At 36.2% G+C, this 17,215-nt stretch overlaps 1 protein-coding gene across 1 annotated transcript; it reads left to right on the forward strand.

Annotated features, from left to right (window-relative positions):
* The first annotated feature begins 8,292 nt into the window (after nucleotides 1–8,292).
* On the forward strand, nucleotides 8,293–16,499 carry LOC115964005 (probable magnesium transporter NIPA6). The gene is made up of 9 exons (XM_031083291.1): nucleotides 8,293–8,793; nucleotides 8,914–8,970; nucleotides 11,485–11,575; nucleotides 11,693–11,853; nucleotides 11,969–12,096; nucleotides 12,666–12,803; nucleotides 14,165–14,257; nucleotides 14,379–14,496; nucleotides 15,821–16,499. Exons 1-9 carry the CDS (start codon nucleotides 8,673–8,675, stop codon nucleotides 15,949–15,951), a joined length of 1,038 nt encoding a protein of 345 aa, XP_030939151.1. The 5' UTR covers nucleotides 8,293–8,672; the 3' UTR covers nucleotides 15,952–16,499.
* Nucleotides 16,500–17,215: the final 716 nt, after the last annotated feature.

Consider the following 17,215-nt stretch of genomic DNA (forward strand, 5'->3'; position numbering starts at 1 on the left):
TCTATATTATTTTTTTTAAGCCATCTTTCTTATCGATGAATTATCCTACATCTCTTGCTTTATATAATATTTGTGAACATTTTTTTTTGTAGCTTGAAAATGCAAAAATGGTGAGCCACAAGTCCAACTGCGAAGGGAATGACAGCTCCGACCAATAATCAACAATACAAAGCTCTAAACATCAATTTCAAAACCAAGAACCCCAACAACAACGGCTAAAAGCTCATCCTCAACATCTTCTCAACACGTGTCCTTTATTGTTGAGTTGTATTGTTACTAAGTTAGTGCCGAGCATATAGGGGCTGTTGCGGGTGATTGACTCATTTTGGGATGAGTATAGTTGACACTATGTGCGACCCTTTGGAGCTGAATATTTTTGGTGTTACTGCTAAATGAAGTCTTCACCAAATAGCTAAAGGTCATATCTAAATGGCCCACCGCAAGGCATTAGATATTTCGTACACCAAGTCTTGAGGGTGAAACAGAAACCTTCTCGGAGCACCTAATGACAAAGAAAATCTTAACTGAATTCCCTCTCACCGAAGCCGTGACACGCTCATGAACACTAAGCTATGACAAGCTCACGCATCCAAAATCATGGTTGATTCGCGCACGCCAAGCCATGGCATGTTCATATATCTCAAGTCATGACAAGCGCATGCATTCTAAGCCATGACAACGCCTTAACCCTTCTTGAATTTGAGATTATACATGAAGAGGGAAGTTCAAACGTTGCCATCATCAAGAAAATTGTTCTTGTCACTCAATTCTTACAGTTGAAATCAGCGGCCAAGCCAACTAATAAGGAAAGTTCACACGCACCTTTGAAGAATGCTTCACTAGAGCTTGCTCTAAACATTGATGTCAAACAACTCAAAAATCACAAGCTAGTTGCTAGAAATCCATTCCAAAGATTTTCGAGTGGAATCTTAGTATTGATGTGAAAGCTTGGCATAAGCGGTATAGAGGCCAACGAGAAAAATTGTTGTGCTAGGGATGCGACAACCCTATACCGACGTCTCTAATGCTTAGCCCATCATTGTCTAAAAGTTAGAAGCCAAGCAAGCAAAGTATGGAGTCGCGGTTTGCGGTACCATGTATCTTCGACAAAGAGGCTAACTGAAGCGTGAAAAAAAAACTGTTGTGCTGGGAATGAAACAACCCTATACCAACATCTCTGACGCTTAGCCTGTCATTATCCCAAAATTAGAAGCCAAGTTAGCTGAGTATGGAGACACCGTCTATGACAAAACAAATCTTCGACAAAGAGGAATTATATTCTGCCTTCTATATAGCAAATGAGGAACACCATTTTTGGAATTCATCTTGGAGAAATATGGTGAGTACTAAGGGAGGAATGAATCCTACCAACAACTCTTGGCAATAGGATACCATTGGTTTGGCATAACCAAATTTGCTAAAGTTGCCACACTTCCAAGTGCACTCCAAGTTTATACGCACACACCATATAAGCCTTCAAGACATGAGTGCTCCATAGCCTTTTATACTTGGGGGCTTGAACTCATCAGACCTATCCATTCACCCTTGAATGAGTACATTCGGGTCTTTGCCGCCACTCAATAGTTCACTAAGTGGGCAGAAGCAATTTGACTCAAGAAAAGTGATGGGAATGGTTGTAGCCAAACTCATTAAGAAGCATATCATTTGTTGCTTTGATGTCTCGTTCATAAGCGACAACAATACGTCTCACTTATACCAATTTTCGAAGGCAAGCCCTATGAAATACTAGGAAGCCAACGAACTATCATGTTATCCAAGCATGGTGAGATCCCTACATGCAAAGGTGCAATGCCTTCAATAAGGTGAGGAAAGCCAACACTTTCTTCTAATGAGAAACCTTACGAAACGGCAAGAAAACCAACAAATTACTCTTACGGCAAAGTCTCTACATGCGAGGGTAAAAAAATACTCTCAATAAGGTAAGGAAAACCAAACACATACTCTCTCAATGGTAAGCCCTATCAAATGGCTAGGAAGCCAATGAGACGTTTTATTATGGCGATACCCCCACTTGTGAGGGCACGACTAGCCCTCAACAAGGTAGGGAAGCCAATGAGTCCTCAAAGGAAATCCCTACCAAATGATTAGGAAGCCGACGAGATGTCATATCATTTATATGTGGCAAGACCCCTACTTGCGAGGATGCAATGCCCTCGACAAGGTAGGGAAAGCAAAAATTTCTTAACGGCAAGCCTTACAAAGTGGTATGGAAGCCAACGTAATATCTCAAAAATTCAAACACGGTGATCCACTACATGCGGGGACATAGCCAGCCCTCAAAAGGATGAGAAAGCTGATGCATACACCTTATAAAGCGGCAAGGAAGTTAATGAACTATTACCCCATTGCCAAATGGTAATTCGCTATGTGCAAGGATAAAACTCCTCAAGAGAATGAAAAAATTGTGCATTCTATAAAGCATTATATCCAAGAATGTGATATCTTCAAAAATTGATAGCAATACAAGCTTTATTCAAGCCACTGCCTGTGAGAACGCAATCAACCTCTATGAAACGGTGACAAACAAGTGCACCATGAGCCGCAGCATGAGCAAACACAGCCCATATGTGGGGGCTTCTTGAAACTAAGGAAATAGCAACCTAATATATGTCGAGAATAAGTCGACTACCAAGCGGTGAGCCAAACTTCAATATATATGAGGTACTATCTGTGAAACCAAATCTGCCATCAATAGAGCGCTGAAAAATGGTGTACAGACAGCGAGACGTGCGCTTAGCCAAAACCTTTTCGTAAAGGCATGACAACCAAGCAACATGTCTACTAACTTGTCCTTGCAAAGGCAAAGCCATATTTATGAGTTATCCAATCAAGCACAAGTAATCTTCAAGAGCCTAAGTGCATATAATCTATCGAAATTATGCTACTTCATCGCAAGGTACACTCGACCCCTCCAAGCAAGCTTTTCTCAACATATTCAAATGGTCACAACCATACAAGAGTTGTTTTTGCAATAAAAATATGCTCATAGCCTATTGAAGAAAGGTAGAAACTTGTTCTCAAGGTACAAAATACAAACTATTCACATCTTTGAGGTACAAATCATTCTTTTCATTCCAAAATTCAAATTACATGTTGAGACATCGTATATGTGTTTCTTTGTACAAAATACAAATTGTGCCTACTAACCATGACAGTACAAACTCAAAGTGGCACTAATATAACTAGATAGGAGCTGCTTTATACATAAGTGGGCTGTCCACGAGGGTGAAATACAAGAGAAAATGTTTCCAAGGCAGCAGCCCATATTACACACTTCAACTAGTTCGAAATTTTAAAGCTTGGGGCTCAATACAATACAATTAGGTTAAAAAAAAAAGGGAAAGCAAGAAAGGAGGCAAAGGAAAAAGTTGAAGTAATGTCGTAGTCCCTTCCAACATCACCATCTTCAGGGCATTGGCTTACAAGCACTCTCTTCTTTACTTTAAAGCCGCAAGAGAGAAACGGATTAAAAATAGCCCAAAGTTATTAGCAGTAGCCATGGTACCATCTATTGCAGCTCTATGTTGTTGTTCGCAGCGACTTTAACCTCAGAAAGTGATGCATTAGCAATGGGATTGGCCTCGAGAATGAAAGTCCCAACGACGGCATCACAATTGACCAAGCCAAAGTCATCCTAAAAGAAATCATAGTACAACTCACTCAATATACTATTATATGCAATAAAAAAAATGAAGAAGATGTGTGACTTACCAAGTGAGTTCCAAAGTTCTTGCTCAATAATGGCGTATTTCTCAAAGTACACTTATTCTATGCAAGATGGCAATGCGGCGCACTCAACAATCCCTATTGGAATGAAAAGGGGTTGGCAGTGAGTTTTGACTTGCCACAACAAATTTTAACTTGCCAGAAAAATTTTGGCTTCATTTTCAAACAAACAGAGCTACTATCTGTGCAAAGTGTCGAGGTTGTCGATAATTACATTGAAGGAATAGTGGCTGCAACATGGAATCACCAACTTCGGCTCCACCAATTCATGCTAATAATCAAGCTATGCAACACATGGCTTACTCTTAATGGCATTGCTGGGGGCTAAAGGCTTACTCAACCGCTATGCGCTCCTGCACTAGAAATTCAATTTTCATTCTTACACTTTCATTTCAAGCTTGCTGAATCGAGAAGCGACTATCACTCGGTGACTATCACTCTCACTTGCGTTCATTGCAAGAATACGATTCAGGGGGCTGCCAACCAATATAGTAGCTATGTCACACCCCTATACTACATCGCCAAGTGATATCTTCGCTCCATTCTATCTCAAATAAGCTGTCCCAAGATAGGCAGTAGTATCGTTCATGGCTACAACTTCATCAAAATTAATCTTGGTAGACACGATCTCACCAAATTGGTTAACAATAAAGCTACTAAAAAATTGAATCATCCTCAATATGTCGTTTCATCATCATCTCCTCATATGGACCCAATTTGCTTATTCAAATTTACAACAAACAATGGGGACAATTTGCTTCCAACACGAAGTCAATCATAGCCGCATTACAAACTAATTTCCATGACTATCGAAATCAATGGGAATCAGCTTCAACATGAGCTTCGACTTCAATGAGAACAATGGCTCAACCTCATGAATCAACGCAATAAGACTATCATTTTTCCAAGGACAAGCTACTCTACAAATTTAATTGAACAATTTATTCAACACATTGCCAAATATAGCCAAGAGATCGGCAAAAACAAAATTAGCTCACTTGGGTGGGTCGCATATGATTTTATTGAGCTTGCGCAAAGAACGGAATCAACATCTAGTCAGCTTATTCAGCATTTTTCTCCTACAATAAAACCTTGCTCCTTAGTGATGACGGTTCTTTTCTCTTTGCTGACGGCATCGCTTCACCACCACCATTGGCGCCAACAAATTTTCCAATGGAACTCACTTGCTCCCCATCAACAGAGATCTTCTCCGTTTCCCCACCATCATCTCGTCTCCCTTGGGTTTCAACAAATATGGGTGGAGGATTGAAAGTGGGATTCGCAAGATTTGACGGAGTTTAAAGGGTTTTGAAAAAATAAAAAAAGAAGGAAAAAAAAAAAAGCTTTACAAATCTTGATTTGGAGAGTTCGACCTTGAAAGACTAAGAGAAGTAAAAGATTTTGGAGTCATGCTTGAAGCAAACTGGACTGAAAAGCCAAAAGCAATAAAAGAAAGGGCTATTGAAAATGTAGAGCAAATGGTGCGTTGGTTTAAGGAAAATAAAAAGGAAGCTATAAGTGGCATGAGAAAGCTTCAGGAAAACTAAGGAAGCTAAGATGTAAAAGACAGGAAAGAACAATATGGGTTATATGTGAGAGTAGCGTGAAGGCCAAAGTCTTTAAAGAAAACAAGGCTAAAGCTACATGGCCTTCATGAAAGGCAAGCCATTTAAGTGCTATAAAGGGCTAAAGTTACCTTAAGTAGCATGAAAGACACTATAAAGAGATGCTAGCTAAAATCACCATGGTGGTCACAAAAGTCATCAAAGGAGAAGATTCTAAAGCTACAGGTGAACATGAAAGCCAATCCTTATAGCTTTTCTTGAGGTACTTTGAATCATATTATGCATAAGATGCTACATATATTGGCCGATTGATATTCTTTAGTGGAACAAATAACCATCAAGTGTCTATGTTCGTGACCTGCGAAATTTTTAAAAGCGGACTTCTTCAACCTAATGTCTTTATGCAAGATTGGCTTCGTGATCCATGACATCTCGACAAAAATAGAGCGTTTGGGTAAACTAATTCCCAAAACTGCAGCATCTACAAGTAATGGGAAACATTAACTACTCACATGCGTGCCACAAGCACCACGCGTGCTCGGGGGGCTAATGTTGATACCCATTTTTGCGACACATTTCGTACAAACCTGATTCAACTAAGCCCAACTTCTTTATGGGCTCAATTTATGTATTATATTTTATTTTATTCTTTTAAGCATGGCCCAAGCCCATGCAACTTATTGGGGAAATTAAGGAAGTGTGGTTTTAAGGGTATGGGTCGGTTCCTTTCGAACCTTTTGCATAAGCTCAGCCCATGCGTGCTACCAAGTGGGCAAGGGACACTGCTAGCACCTCAGGCTCATGGAGGAAGTCTTGTATCCAAAATTTCCACTCAAAAACAGCTTTTATGCTTTAGGTGACTGTGGCCCAAAGTTTCTACCCAAACCCTTTTTTTCCTTTAAACATAGTTGGCTCCCATTGACCAACTCCATTTGCTAGCCCTCACTTAGGTGAGCCTCCCAATGGTCTGAAATTTCTAACCAAAGACAACCAATTAAAGAAAACCCACTTTATTTCCAAAATCATGCTAAAAGCATACCAAACTCTTCCCTAAACAAAAGCAACCCAAGCCAAAACACCAAAATAGTATCATAGGGGATAAAAGCCTCTTCCACTACTCAAAAATCAGTCAAGAACAACACCCCTAACTCTATATAAAACTCTCTCTTCAGCTCATAAAAAAGGGGAGGACGTTCTACCTTAAGACCTGAAACTTCAGAGCAAAAGCCTATTTAACCAGTCAACAATCTCACAATTCCGAGCCTTAGGGGTGGAAATATGGGTATAGGGGAACCTTCCCTCTCTTCCTCATGACCTCTCTTAATTTCCTCTTTTGGGTGACTGTGGGTCGAAGTTTCAGACCTGTTGAACTACGTTTTTCCCATAAAGTTGAAACTTGAGAGCAAAAACCCACTGAGCCAGAAACATATCTCACAATTCCGAACCTTAGGGGTGGAAATATGGGTACAGGGGAACCTTCCCTCTCTTCCTCATGAACTCTCTCAATTTCCTCTTCTAGGTGACTGTAGGTCGAAGTTTCAGACCTATTATGTTTTTACACTTTTTCTACACTTTTGTTATTAGCATTTTGATTCTCTCTTGTCAAAGCACCATTATCCTTTTGTTCATCATACATTTGGAATTTTGGGCTTGATTCTCCACAAATAAACACTTCTATAGAACCCAAGGGGAGATTTTGGCTGTTCTCATATTTTCGACCCTTGTCGCAAAAACGTCCCTGACACTAACCAAATGTAGCCTAAGTAGTAGCTAGTTGTTAAACTTAAAAACCCTTATTTTATTTACCTTTATCTCTTTTCTGCTTCTCTCTTCTCTCTTCTCTCTTCTCTCTTAACTCTCTCTCTCTCTCTCTCTCTCTCTCTCTCTCTCGATTTTGGGTGGTAGTGGATCACTAGTTGTTTTGTGGATTGCGATTTTGGGTTAGTGGGTTGCGATTTTGGGTTGATCTAGGTTTTAGTGGTAGTGGTTGAGTTTTGGGTTTTTTGTTTTGTTTTTGGTGTGATTAGTTTTTGATGTTTTAGTGGCGGCAGTGGTTAGTGGTGATGGGTGAGTTTTGGTGGTAGGTGGTTTCTGGCGGTGGTGGGTTTGCTGGAGAGAGAGAGAGAGAGAGAGGTGGGCTGTTTATATTATTTGATTGGGTTATATGTTAAAATAGGAAATATGATATAATATGTATTATTAAATGATGTGTTAAAATAGATATAACAACTTTTTAGACCGTAAAATTAAGGTTATGTTTGGTAACAATTTTTGTTTTCTATTTTCAAAAACTTGTTTTTGAGAATATAAATAAAAAACAATTTTCTTGTATTTTTGAAATAAAAAACATGTTTGGTTAGTTGAAATTAAAAAGATAGTTTTTTAAAGAAAAAAATAGAAAATATTAAAATATGTTGTTATTAAGATTTGAACTCTAATGCTAACTCATTAAATGAGTTAAATTTATTAAATTAAATGTGTGTTTTTATTGACTTTTGAAAATTAGAAACTGAAAACAGATTTTTGCATGTTTTCAGTTTCCTTCACAAATTGAGTTTTGAGAATAGATTTTGTTTTCTATTCATTTTGGGTTGCCAAACAAGTTTTTTAGTTTTAAAAATAGAAAATTGTTTTTGAAAACAAAAAATAAGGAAAAAAAATAGTTACCAAATATACCCTAAGTTTTCTAGAAGTTTTTTTTCTAGAAACATTGATGCTAATGTTCTATGAACTAAAAGTAACAAGATACTAAACTAGATTATTTTGAATAATTTTAATAGTTAAAAAAATTGATGTGACTAAACTAATTACATTGATCCCTTGGAATATTATAGAGAGAAGGGGATCATCTCCCTATAAAATTGAAAACCAACCGTGTCTTGGGGTAAAAGAAACAAAGGTTATGGCAAACGTGGCGTCTGTTAGTCCCGAGTGACAACACAGACAGAGGACTGGCAGGTGACAAAAAATTTAAGGTTCCTTCCCCCACCTTCCAATAACGACCTTTTCTACCTTCACTTTTATTACCATGTATACAAAAATTTAGAGAGAGACAACAAAACAGAGAAAACCCAATCCCAAAAGAACCCAACCCATCAAAACAGCAAAATAGCATTCCAAAACAAAACAGAGGGAAAACAGAGAGGCCACTGTCAACCCAATTGAAAAATATTACAACTTGGCTTTTTTTTTTTTTTTTTTTTTCTTTTACTCCACATCTACTCTTTCATTAGGGTTGCCCCCATTTCCTCATGCTCACTTCACCTAACAATCTCCTGCAAAATTGACACCCATCGCTTGTTCTTGTCATTACTAGTGTCCGAACATATAATTCTAATATACATATATAGATAGATATAGATGTACTCCAGCAATTGGACAGGGTTCATTCTGGCTATGGTGTCAAGCGCCTTTATTGGATCCAGCTTCATCATCAAGAAAAAGGGTCTTCGTCGAGCCAGTGCCAATGGCCCTCGTGCTAGTCAGTTTCAATCTTCACTCTCTATTTTTTTTTTTCTTTTTTTTTTTTTATAAATTTTTTTATATATATATTTATAATATACATGCAATCTAATTTTTTAATTTGTCTATGCTTGATTAGGTGTTGGAGGATATGGGTATCTGTTAGAGCCTCTATGGTGGGTAGGAATGATTACAAGTAAGCTACTCTCTTTTGTTTCTGCTTCTGCATTGTAGTTTCTACTACCCAGTAATTGAATTTAGCTCAATTAGGTTTTAATTTTTTGGGTTTGCTCAATTAGGCCATTTTTTCTTTTGCTCATAGTGGAGAATTGAGGACTTTGGAATATAATTATTTCGTTTTTGGAAAGTTTAAAATGACTTACAATTGCATGGAGTACGGATTTTTTTATTTATTTTTTTTTTTTTATGTTGATAAAATTTATACATGGATTAGAGCTTTATTGATATGCAGATTTGAAATGATTAGGTGTAATATGTCATTACAAATCCAGAACATTAATATCACAGGTGTTGTTAATTGAGCAAAACCTCTGGAGCTTCAATTATCAGGTGGTGTTAAATTTTATATCAAGAAATTGTTCTTCAAATCCCCTGATTTTAAATCCTCATATTGCTGTTTGGGAATGTGGATTTGGATCTCAAATAAAAAAGATTTGAAATTCATTATTTTGAAACCCATGGATTTAAAATCCCTAGCTGGGATGATTTATATAGTCACAGCAACGACAATCAAGACTTAGTCACAAAATTTTGGGTCTGCTAAAAAGAAAGGGGTTTTAGAATACCACATTCACTATTCTGTTTTCCTTCTCTCTCTACTATCCTTTGGACACGTGACCTTGAAGGCAGCAACACATCACACTAAGCCGCCAACCATTATGCTACATGGAAGGCTTATTTATGTGGTCACAAGTATTTGGAATTTATAATTTTAGATTCTTTGTTTGGATGCTTCAAAGGCTAGTAAATGTGAATTTAAAATTCTCTAAAAAAGAAATTCCACAGGGAAAAAACAGATTAAAGGAAACAACTTTTCTATGTAACAATGAAAAAAAGAGCAACTATATTTTTGTATTTAAGGATGAACTTATTGCCTACACAAATTTTGGATTGAAAAATATTTATAATATCTCAATGCCTTTATAAATATATATGTGAATTTCCTACAATAGGATGAAAAATTATCAAGCACAAAAGATTTTTACAGAGAACCAAACATAGATGCAGTCACTGGGACACCTAATTCAGAAAATAATCTGTTACTTGACAAACACCAAGTGTACAATTTATACACATGCACAAACTATCTTTCAAGAAAAATCTCAATCGATTCCAAAACCTTCATGTCAAAAGGAAAAGATTATCTGGTAATGATAGCGGAATAGACCAAAACATATCTCATTTCACAATTCCTACAAACTTAGCATCTTCTAAAAAAGCTATGGTGTGTGTGTGAGAGAGAGTTAGAAGATAAAGTTTTCTCTAGTGGAAGAGTTAGAGACTAAGTTTTGTCTAGTGTGTTAGTGTGAGAGCGCCTTTACATGTATTGGGGCTTTGAGTTAGTTTATGTTTGTAAAGCTTGTGATAGTTTGAGTGTGGTTGTAATCTTTTGCATTGATAGTGAATCTTTTAGGGACCAAAATCGAATAGATCCCATATTTGAGGGACTAAAAATGCAATTTATCATTTTTCTAAATTTATTCGGATTATCATTCTTATTTTCTATTATAGAAGACTTATATCATCTATGTTGATCATTCTCGAACACATATCATAATTATCGGGGAATTGTAACTTTATTTTTTTTTTATGAAAAATGAAGATTTTCAATTTTGTTTCTGATCTGAAAGGCCTCTGATTGATCTATGTAAGATCTTGATTTTAACAACCTTGCCTCAATTATTAGGGTTTTAGGGGAGGGAGGGAGAGAGAGAGAGGGGGGGGGGGGGGGTGAACCTTTAAGAAGTGTCAAGGTGAAGAGATGGCTAGGCATCATCAAAGGCAAAGAGAGGTTGTGAGTGTCATCAAATCCTCACTTGTCTGATTTAAAATTCCAAGCTTTTTTTATTTGAAATAAGAGGATTTGGAGCTTCTAAATCAAGGCTGGATTTGCCCTAAATCCAAATCCAAATCCATTTTTTATTTTTGGGCCAAGCGAGAGATTTGGATTTGAAAGCCCATATACAAATCCTATCCCCCAGAAATCCCTGTATCTAAACACTAAATAAGATTGCATTTGGATTCAAGGGTTTAAAATTAAGGGATTTGAAGGGAAATTGTTAATATTAACAGTTTGATATGAATTTAACAGCACATGATTGATTTGAGCTCTCTTGCTCCAACAAATACACTTGTGATGTTATGGATTTCAAATTACATCTTACACATAATTATTCAAATCTACATGTTAATAAAAAATTAAATTCATCCATAAATTTCATTAATAGAAAAAAATTTCCCTTTATACTATATTCAAGTCACTAGCTAAAACTTTCTAAAATAAAAAGCCACTAGCTAAAAACTAAAATCCAAGTCCCCTTCAAATACTTCCACCTAAATGAACCATTTGTGGCTTTTGTCTTTTTGGGCCCTTTGTTTTCTCATAATTGGTTCAACTTTTGATTTTCTATTTAGTCTGTTGGTCTCCATGGCCAGATTGTTGATACCAGATTTTTTGCAAAATTGACAGTGATTGTTGGGGAGATAGCAAATTTTGTAGCGTACATATATGCTCCTGCTGTGCTGGTGACGCCACTTGGTGCACTGAGTATTATTGTTAGGTAAATTTGATTTCTAGTGATGTGTTTTTGTTTACCAATTTTTTGGGATCTTTAATCTATTATAGATGTTTTATGTTTGTAATGAAGTTGAACTGTGTATGTATGGAATTGGAGTAGTGCTGTTTTAGCGCATTTCTTGTTGAAGGAGAAACTGCAGAAAATGGGGATCTTGGGGTGTCTTCTATGTATAGTAGGATCCACAGTGATTGTACTCCATGCACCTGAAGAGCAGTCTCTTACCTCTGTAGAAGAAATCTGGGAATTAGCAACCCAACCAGGTATGGTGCTAGGTTGTTAATTATTGAATGCCTATCTCATATTTTGCTGAAATTGAGTGCTAATGTCCCATGTCTAGCTTATCTCCTGATTGGTTTGATGTCTTCTTGTGTCCAGCATTTCTTTTGTATACAGCCTCCGCCGTAGCTGTAGCATTGGTACTGATCTTATATTTTTCCCCCCGCTATGGCCAAACCAACATAATGGTTTATATAGGAATATGCTCCATAATCGGATCGTTGACTGTGAGTTATTCTGGCCCTATAGCTTACTGCTCAGTAACACTATGTTTGGGAGATAATTAAAGAATGGAATGGAATGGGTAGGTTTATGGGATTGGAATGAAATGGAATGAAATATGGTGTATTTTTTCAGGTGTGTTTGGGACTTTATAAAAGAAAGAATGGAATTGGGGGGGGGGGGGGGTGGAATAAAAATACTAGCGTGCCTTTCATTTTTTATTTGTCTTTTTAAAAATAGGGATAAAATTTGTATTTTACTCCCATTTCTTTAAAGGAACAAGTGTTACTCCTATTTTTGGGAGGAATGCTTAGGCAAGAATGGAATGGAATGGGCATTCTCTCTTAGCCATTCTATTCTTTCTTACTAAACAACCCAAACAAGGGAATAGATGGAAGATCTCTTAGGATTGTTTTTATTCCGTTCATTTCAATTCTTTTCCCTCCCAAATGGACTGTAACATATTACTGTTATTGTTTTATGTTTTTGCTACATGCTCTATCAGTTATGACATTCCATACCTTAAGTGACATTCATGATTTCCTATATGTTACTGAGTTTTTGCATTTTGCAGGTCATGAGTGTAAAAGCCATTGGCATTGCAATTAAACTCACGTTAGAGGGCACGAACCAGCTCAAATACCTTCAGACATGGATTTTTGGAACGGTTGCAATCACCTGTATCATTACTCAATTAAATTATCTAAACATGGTCAGTAGTTTATCATGTGCTAATCTTAAAAAGTAGAAATGATTTCTGCATAATTATATATCACAATGCAACATTGTTATGACCAATGTACTTAAACAATTTGTATCTTTGTTTTTGTTGCTTAATTTCTTGTGTCTTATATTATATTGAACATTGAATATGCTAGATAACTCCAATTAGATATGGTTCAGGTCCATTTTTTAAAGGATAGCAAGTGCAACGTTTTGTTTAACAAGAGCAGCCAACAATAAATTAATAATTGGTAGAACTTCCCATGTTGAGCCTCTTGATATGGCCTTGAAGAGGGTATCTCTAAATTTATACCAATTTGATAGGAGATGTGAACATTGGATTTCTTTTTTCATTAGTGCGTGCACTAGGGGGCCTTGGAGATATATTTTAGAGATCTTAGAACATAAAGTTAGAATCTTGCCTGGTGATTTCGGCTGAGCTGGCAGTATGAACCTTTAGCTAACAAGGGTTGCTTTAATGTGGGGGAATTTTTTTCTTGACTTTTTTCGGGGTGTTGGGTTCTTAGCTCCTTAGCAGATGGCTACTTAGGTCCCTTTGTTTCTACCCTTTTCTTCTTCAGCTTTCTGGAATCAATTCTTTTCAGCTTTATTTTTATGTTCTTTACTTCTCATCATTCTTTTTATTTTTTCTTTTGCTCTGCCCACTTCCACTCTTCTCCCCCCTCTCCTCAAATAGAGTTTGCCTTTCCAATTGAAATGAATCTAGAATAAACTAAGAGATTGGTGTAGGCAGTCTAACACAAACCTAGGTGTCCAACAATGCAAAGTTATATATAAAATTAAAAATAAAAATAATAATAATAATTAGAAAGAGGTCATTACCCCTGGTCCTAGCAAATCAAATTTTAGTTCTACCATGTAATTCATTCATTTTCTCATTATAATAGTTCATGTTGTTTTATGCAAAAGAGGACTCATTTACACCTGTAATTGGTTTTCATTAGACAAAATTATCAATTCTTACGTACTTAGTGAAACACTGTTGAGAAGATATCTGTTGACTTTGCTGCTTAAAGGCTTTGGTAGGAGTTCATTTCACTATATCATAATAGGGAACTGCAAGGATAAAACCTAGCTACAAGGATGGTTATATTAATATGCAGAGGAAATTGCTGGTTTAGATTCCATTGCCAGAATTAGAGTGCAGACATGCCCGTGAAGATTAGTTAAATTTCTGGTATTTTTTTTCAGTTTGTTCTTCTTTTGATTTTTCATTTTTGATGTGTTTTTGTATCTGTGTGTGTTGAGACTCTGCAATCAATTTGCCTATATTTGTTTTAAAGTCATGTTGTTTTTTATCTGGTTACTGATTTTTTAGTGTTGTTGCAGGCATTGGATACTTTCAACACTACAGTTGTTTCTCCTATTTATTACGCCATGTTCACATCTTTTACAATACTTGCCAGTGCAATAATGTTTAAGGTATCTCATGCAGATTTTCACACACACACACACACACACACACACACACACACACACAGAATACAATATATCTACAATTTTCTAAAATTTAAAATTCAATATATATTTTGTATATTTGTAGGACTATTCTGGTCAAAGTGTAAGCAGCATAGCATCAGAGCTTTGTGGGTTCATAACTGTGTTATCTGGGACAGCTGTATTGCATAGTACAAGAGAGCCAGATCCTCCTACCGCTTCAGGTATGTGTATATGCATTTCAGTTAGTAAACTTTGTATGATGTTTAGAAGTTTCACTTGTCTAAAAGGTATTTGGTTATTATCTAAGAACAATAGTAATTAGATGATTGTGAGAGGGTAAAAATTCTGAAGGAGTTTTGGAAACAAATCAACAATAGATATATGAGATTTGAAGCCTCTGGACCCTGTAATAACATGTGTGTTTAAATATTAGGCTGACTAGAGACTCTTGGAGTAAAGAAGTTGCCACCTCTTAGGAATTTGACAATCTGTGTTTATACCGTGAAGTTGAAAAGGTTGTACCATTAAACAAGCCCTTAAAGCGTCATAGGCACAAGGAAAAGATTTGAACACGTGATAAAGGATTTGGATGTTGGTTGATAAATCACTTTCTTCCTTCGTTTCATAAAGACTGTCTACTTTGAGAAAGTTTCTCTCTCTCTCTCTCTCTCCCTCAAGAGAGAACCATGATGGTTGCATTCACTTCCATCTATTATTTTCTGCCCATAATTGTTTTATATTTTCTTAAGTAATAAAATTAAAAAAAAAAAAAAAAAAAAAAAAAAAAAAAAAAAAAAAAAAAAACACTTTAAAGGGGTGAACCCTAGTACACAAGGAGTATACAAAGGAGAGCCAAAACTAAAAAAATCCTGTGACAACTATTTTCTATTTTGGTAAGAAATATTGTGACAATATTTAGCAAATTTGATTAATTAGGTATTATTAGGATTTTGGCTAAGGACTATCATGTAACAAATATATTTCTCAGTGGAAAGAAATCTAGGGGCCATTGAAAGAGGGAATGATTTTCAGCACCTTTTACTATGTAAAGGACGTGGTTTTCGCAGTGTCACAAGATTACAGGCTTATTTTAACTATATTTTTACATTAAGATCAAAAGAAACTCTATTTATGTCTCAATTTTTTTATTTAAGAGTAATTCTTAGGTATTATTGGAACATGGAGAATGGTAATCCCTCTTCTTACATTTATGGTGGGGTCCACCATGTATGTATATAAGAGAGGGGAGCACAATTTTACTATACTTTGAGAGTACTTAAGAATTTTCCTTTATTTAATATCATCATACTTCAATTTCTGTGCGCTTGTATGTGTCTTTCCAAAAGAGCAAAACCAAACAAATAAAACATCTTACAGACTAACGTGGCAGCATGTTTCATACACCAAATATATTGGGTTGGGATCATATGCAACACGTCTTAATAAGAAATCTCCACAACATTCCTTCGTGAAAATTTTGTGAAAATTCTTTTGAAGAAAATTTTCCCCAAGATCTGTATTTGTCTGATAGTTTTAAACATGCAGATTTGTATGCACCAATATCTCCAAAAGTTTCATGGTTCATCCAAGGCAATGGAGAACTCTGGAAGCAGAAGGAAGAAGATGGATCACCCCCCAGTTTCATCACAATCTTGCGGCAAGACTATTTCAAGTAACAAAATATGCATGCAATACTAGCACTTTCTATCGTCACATCTCATCTCTTTGGTTCGGTATGAAGGATCATCCCTGTGTTTCATCCCAATTCTCAAGCAAGATTATTTCAAGTAACAGAGTATTCTTTGGACATAAATTTTGAATCTGGGTGACACATCTCCGCCATTTTGCTTGAGATTCCATATATATGCTTGTGCAGGCCAAAAGCTAAGAGATGTAGTCATTTTTGGCAGAGTTAGTTTACCCTTTTCATCACCTTTACGGCATGTCAAAATCCAGTCTTTGGAGCACCATCTTGTGGAATTCCTGTAACGATAGCTTCCCAGAAAGTGATTTCTTCTCCTTTACCTGTCTCACTCTCAACTTTCTCTTCCCCTAGTGCTTAGCTACACCATTTCTTTGTACAACAAAGTCCGGTCCTTGGTATGCAGGCTATTGGCATGAGCTAACCCTTGTATCATGGTCCTTGTAAATTATAATTGTTTAATTGCATTTAAAAAAATAATAGTTAATTTATTTGAAAATTATTACATTTTTTATTTTTCCATGAAGATTTGCTTATTGATGATTGCTGTAGAATTGTAGGTTAATACTTAATATAGAATTCTAAAATGTTGAGTAGTGCTTTATTGAGCATGGTTTTTGTTGAGCCAAACTCACTGTTTAGTGCTTTTGATTAGCAACTTTTTAGTTATTTATTATTATTTTTATTGAGTCAAAATTCACCCTTCCTATATTCGCCCAGGTACTCTCTCTTACTCTCTCACACACACACACACACATAGAGAGAGAGAGAGAGAGAGAGAGAGAGAGAGGATAGAAATCCATGGATTGCTCTAACTACTCCACTGTTAAGCGAATGCTCAACCATGAGAGTGAGGAAATAAACATGAAAGTGATCATAACAAGAATGAAAGAACTCATGTTAAGTTCATACATGAGGGTCAAAGATTCATTTTGTAGTCAGCACTGGACCAAACAAAGCAAAGATTATATATGGAGTAACTTGACGCGATGATCCGAGAAAGAACTTGATTGATGCATACTACACAAGTTCAAGATCAAAACTCAGGTTTCAGCAACATCGATCTACTCCTTACCATCTCTTTCAAAATTGTATCAGAGTGGTGAGTTCCGGAGGAATATTTAAATATAAATGATATTTTAAAGATGTTATTATTGTTTAAGGAGATATGACTATTTTTACACTCAAATTCACAACATACTTAGATGTCAACTTATGGTTGAATATCATCACTTGCA

Source organism: Quercus lobata, chromosome 10 (assembly GCF_001633185.2).
Source record: "Quercus lobata isolate SW786 chromosome 10, ValleyOak3.0 Primary Assembly, whole genome shotgun sequence".
Taxonomy (NCBI): domain Eukaryota; kingdom Viridiplantae; phylum Streptophyta; class Magnoliopsida; order Fagales; family Fagaceae; genus Quercus; species Quercus lobata.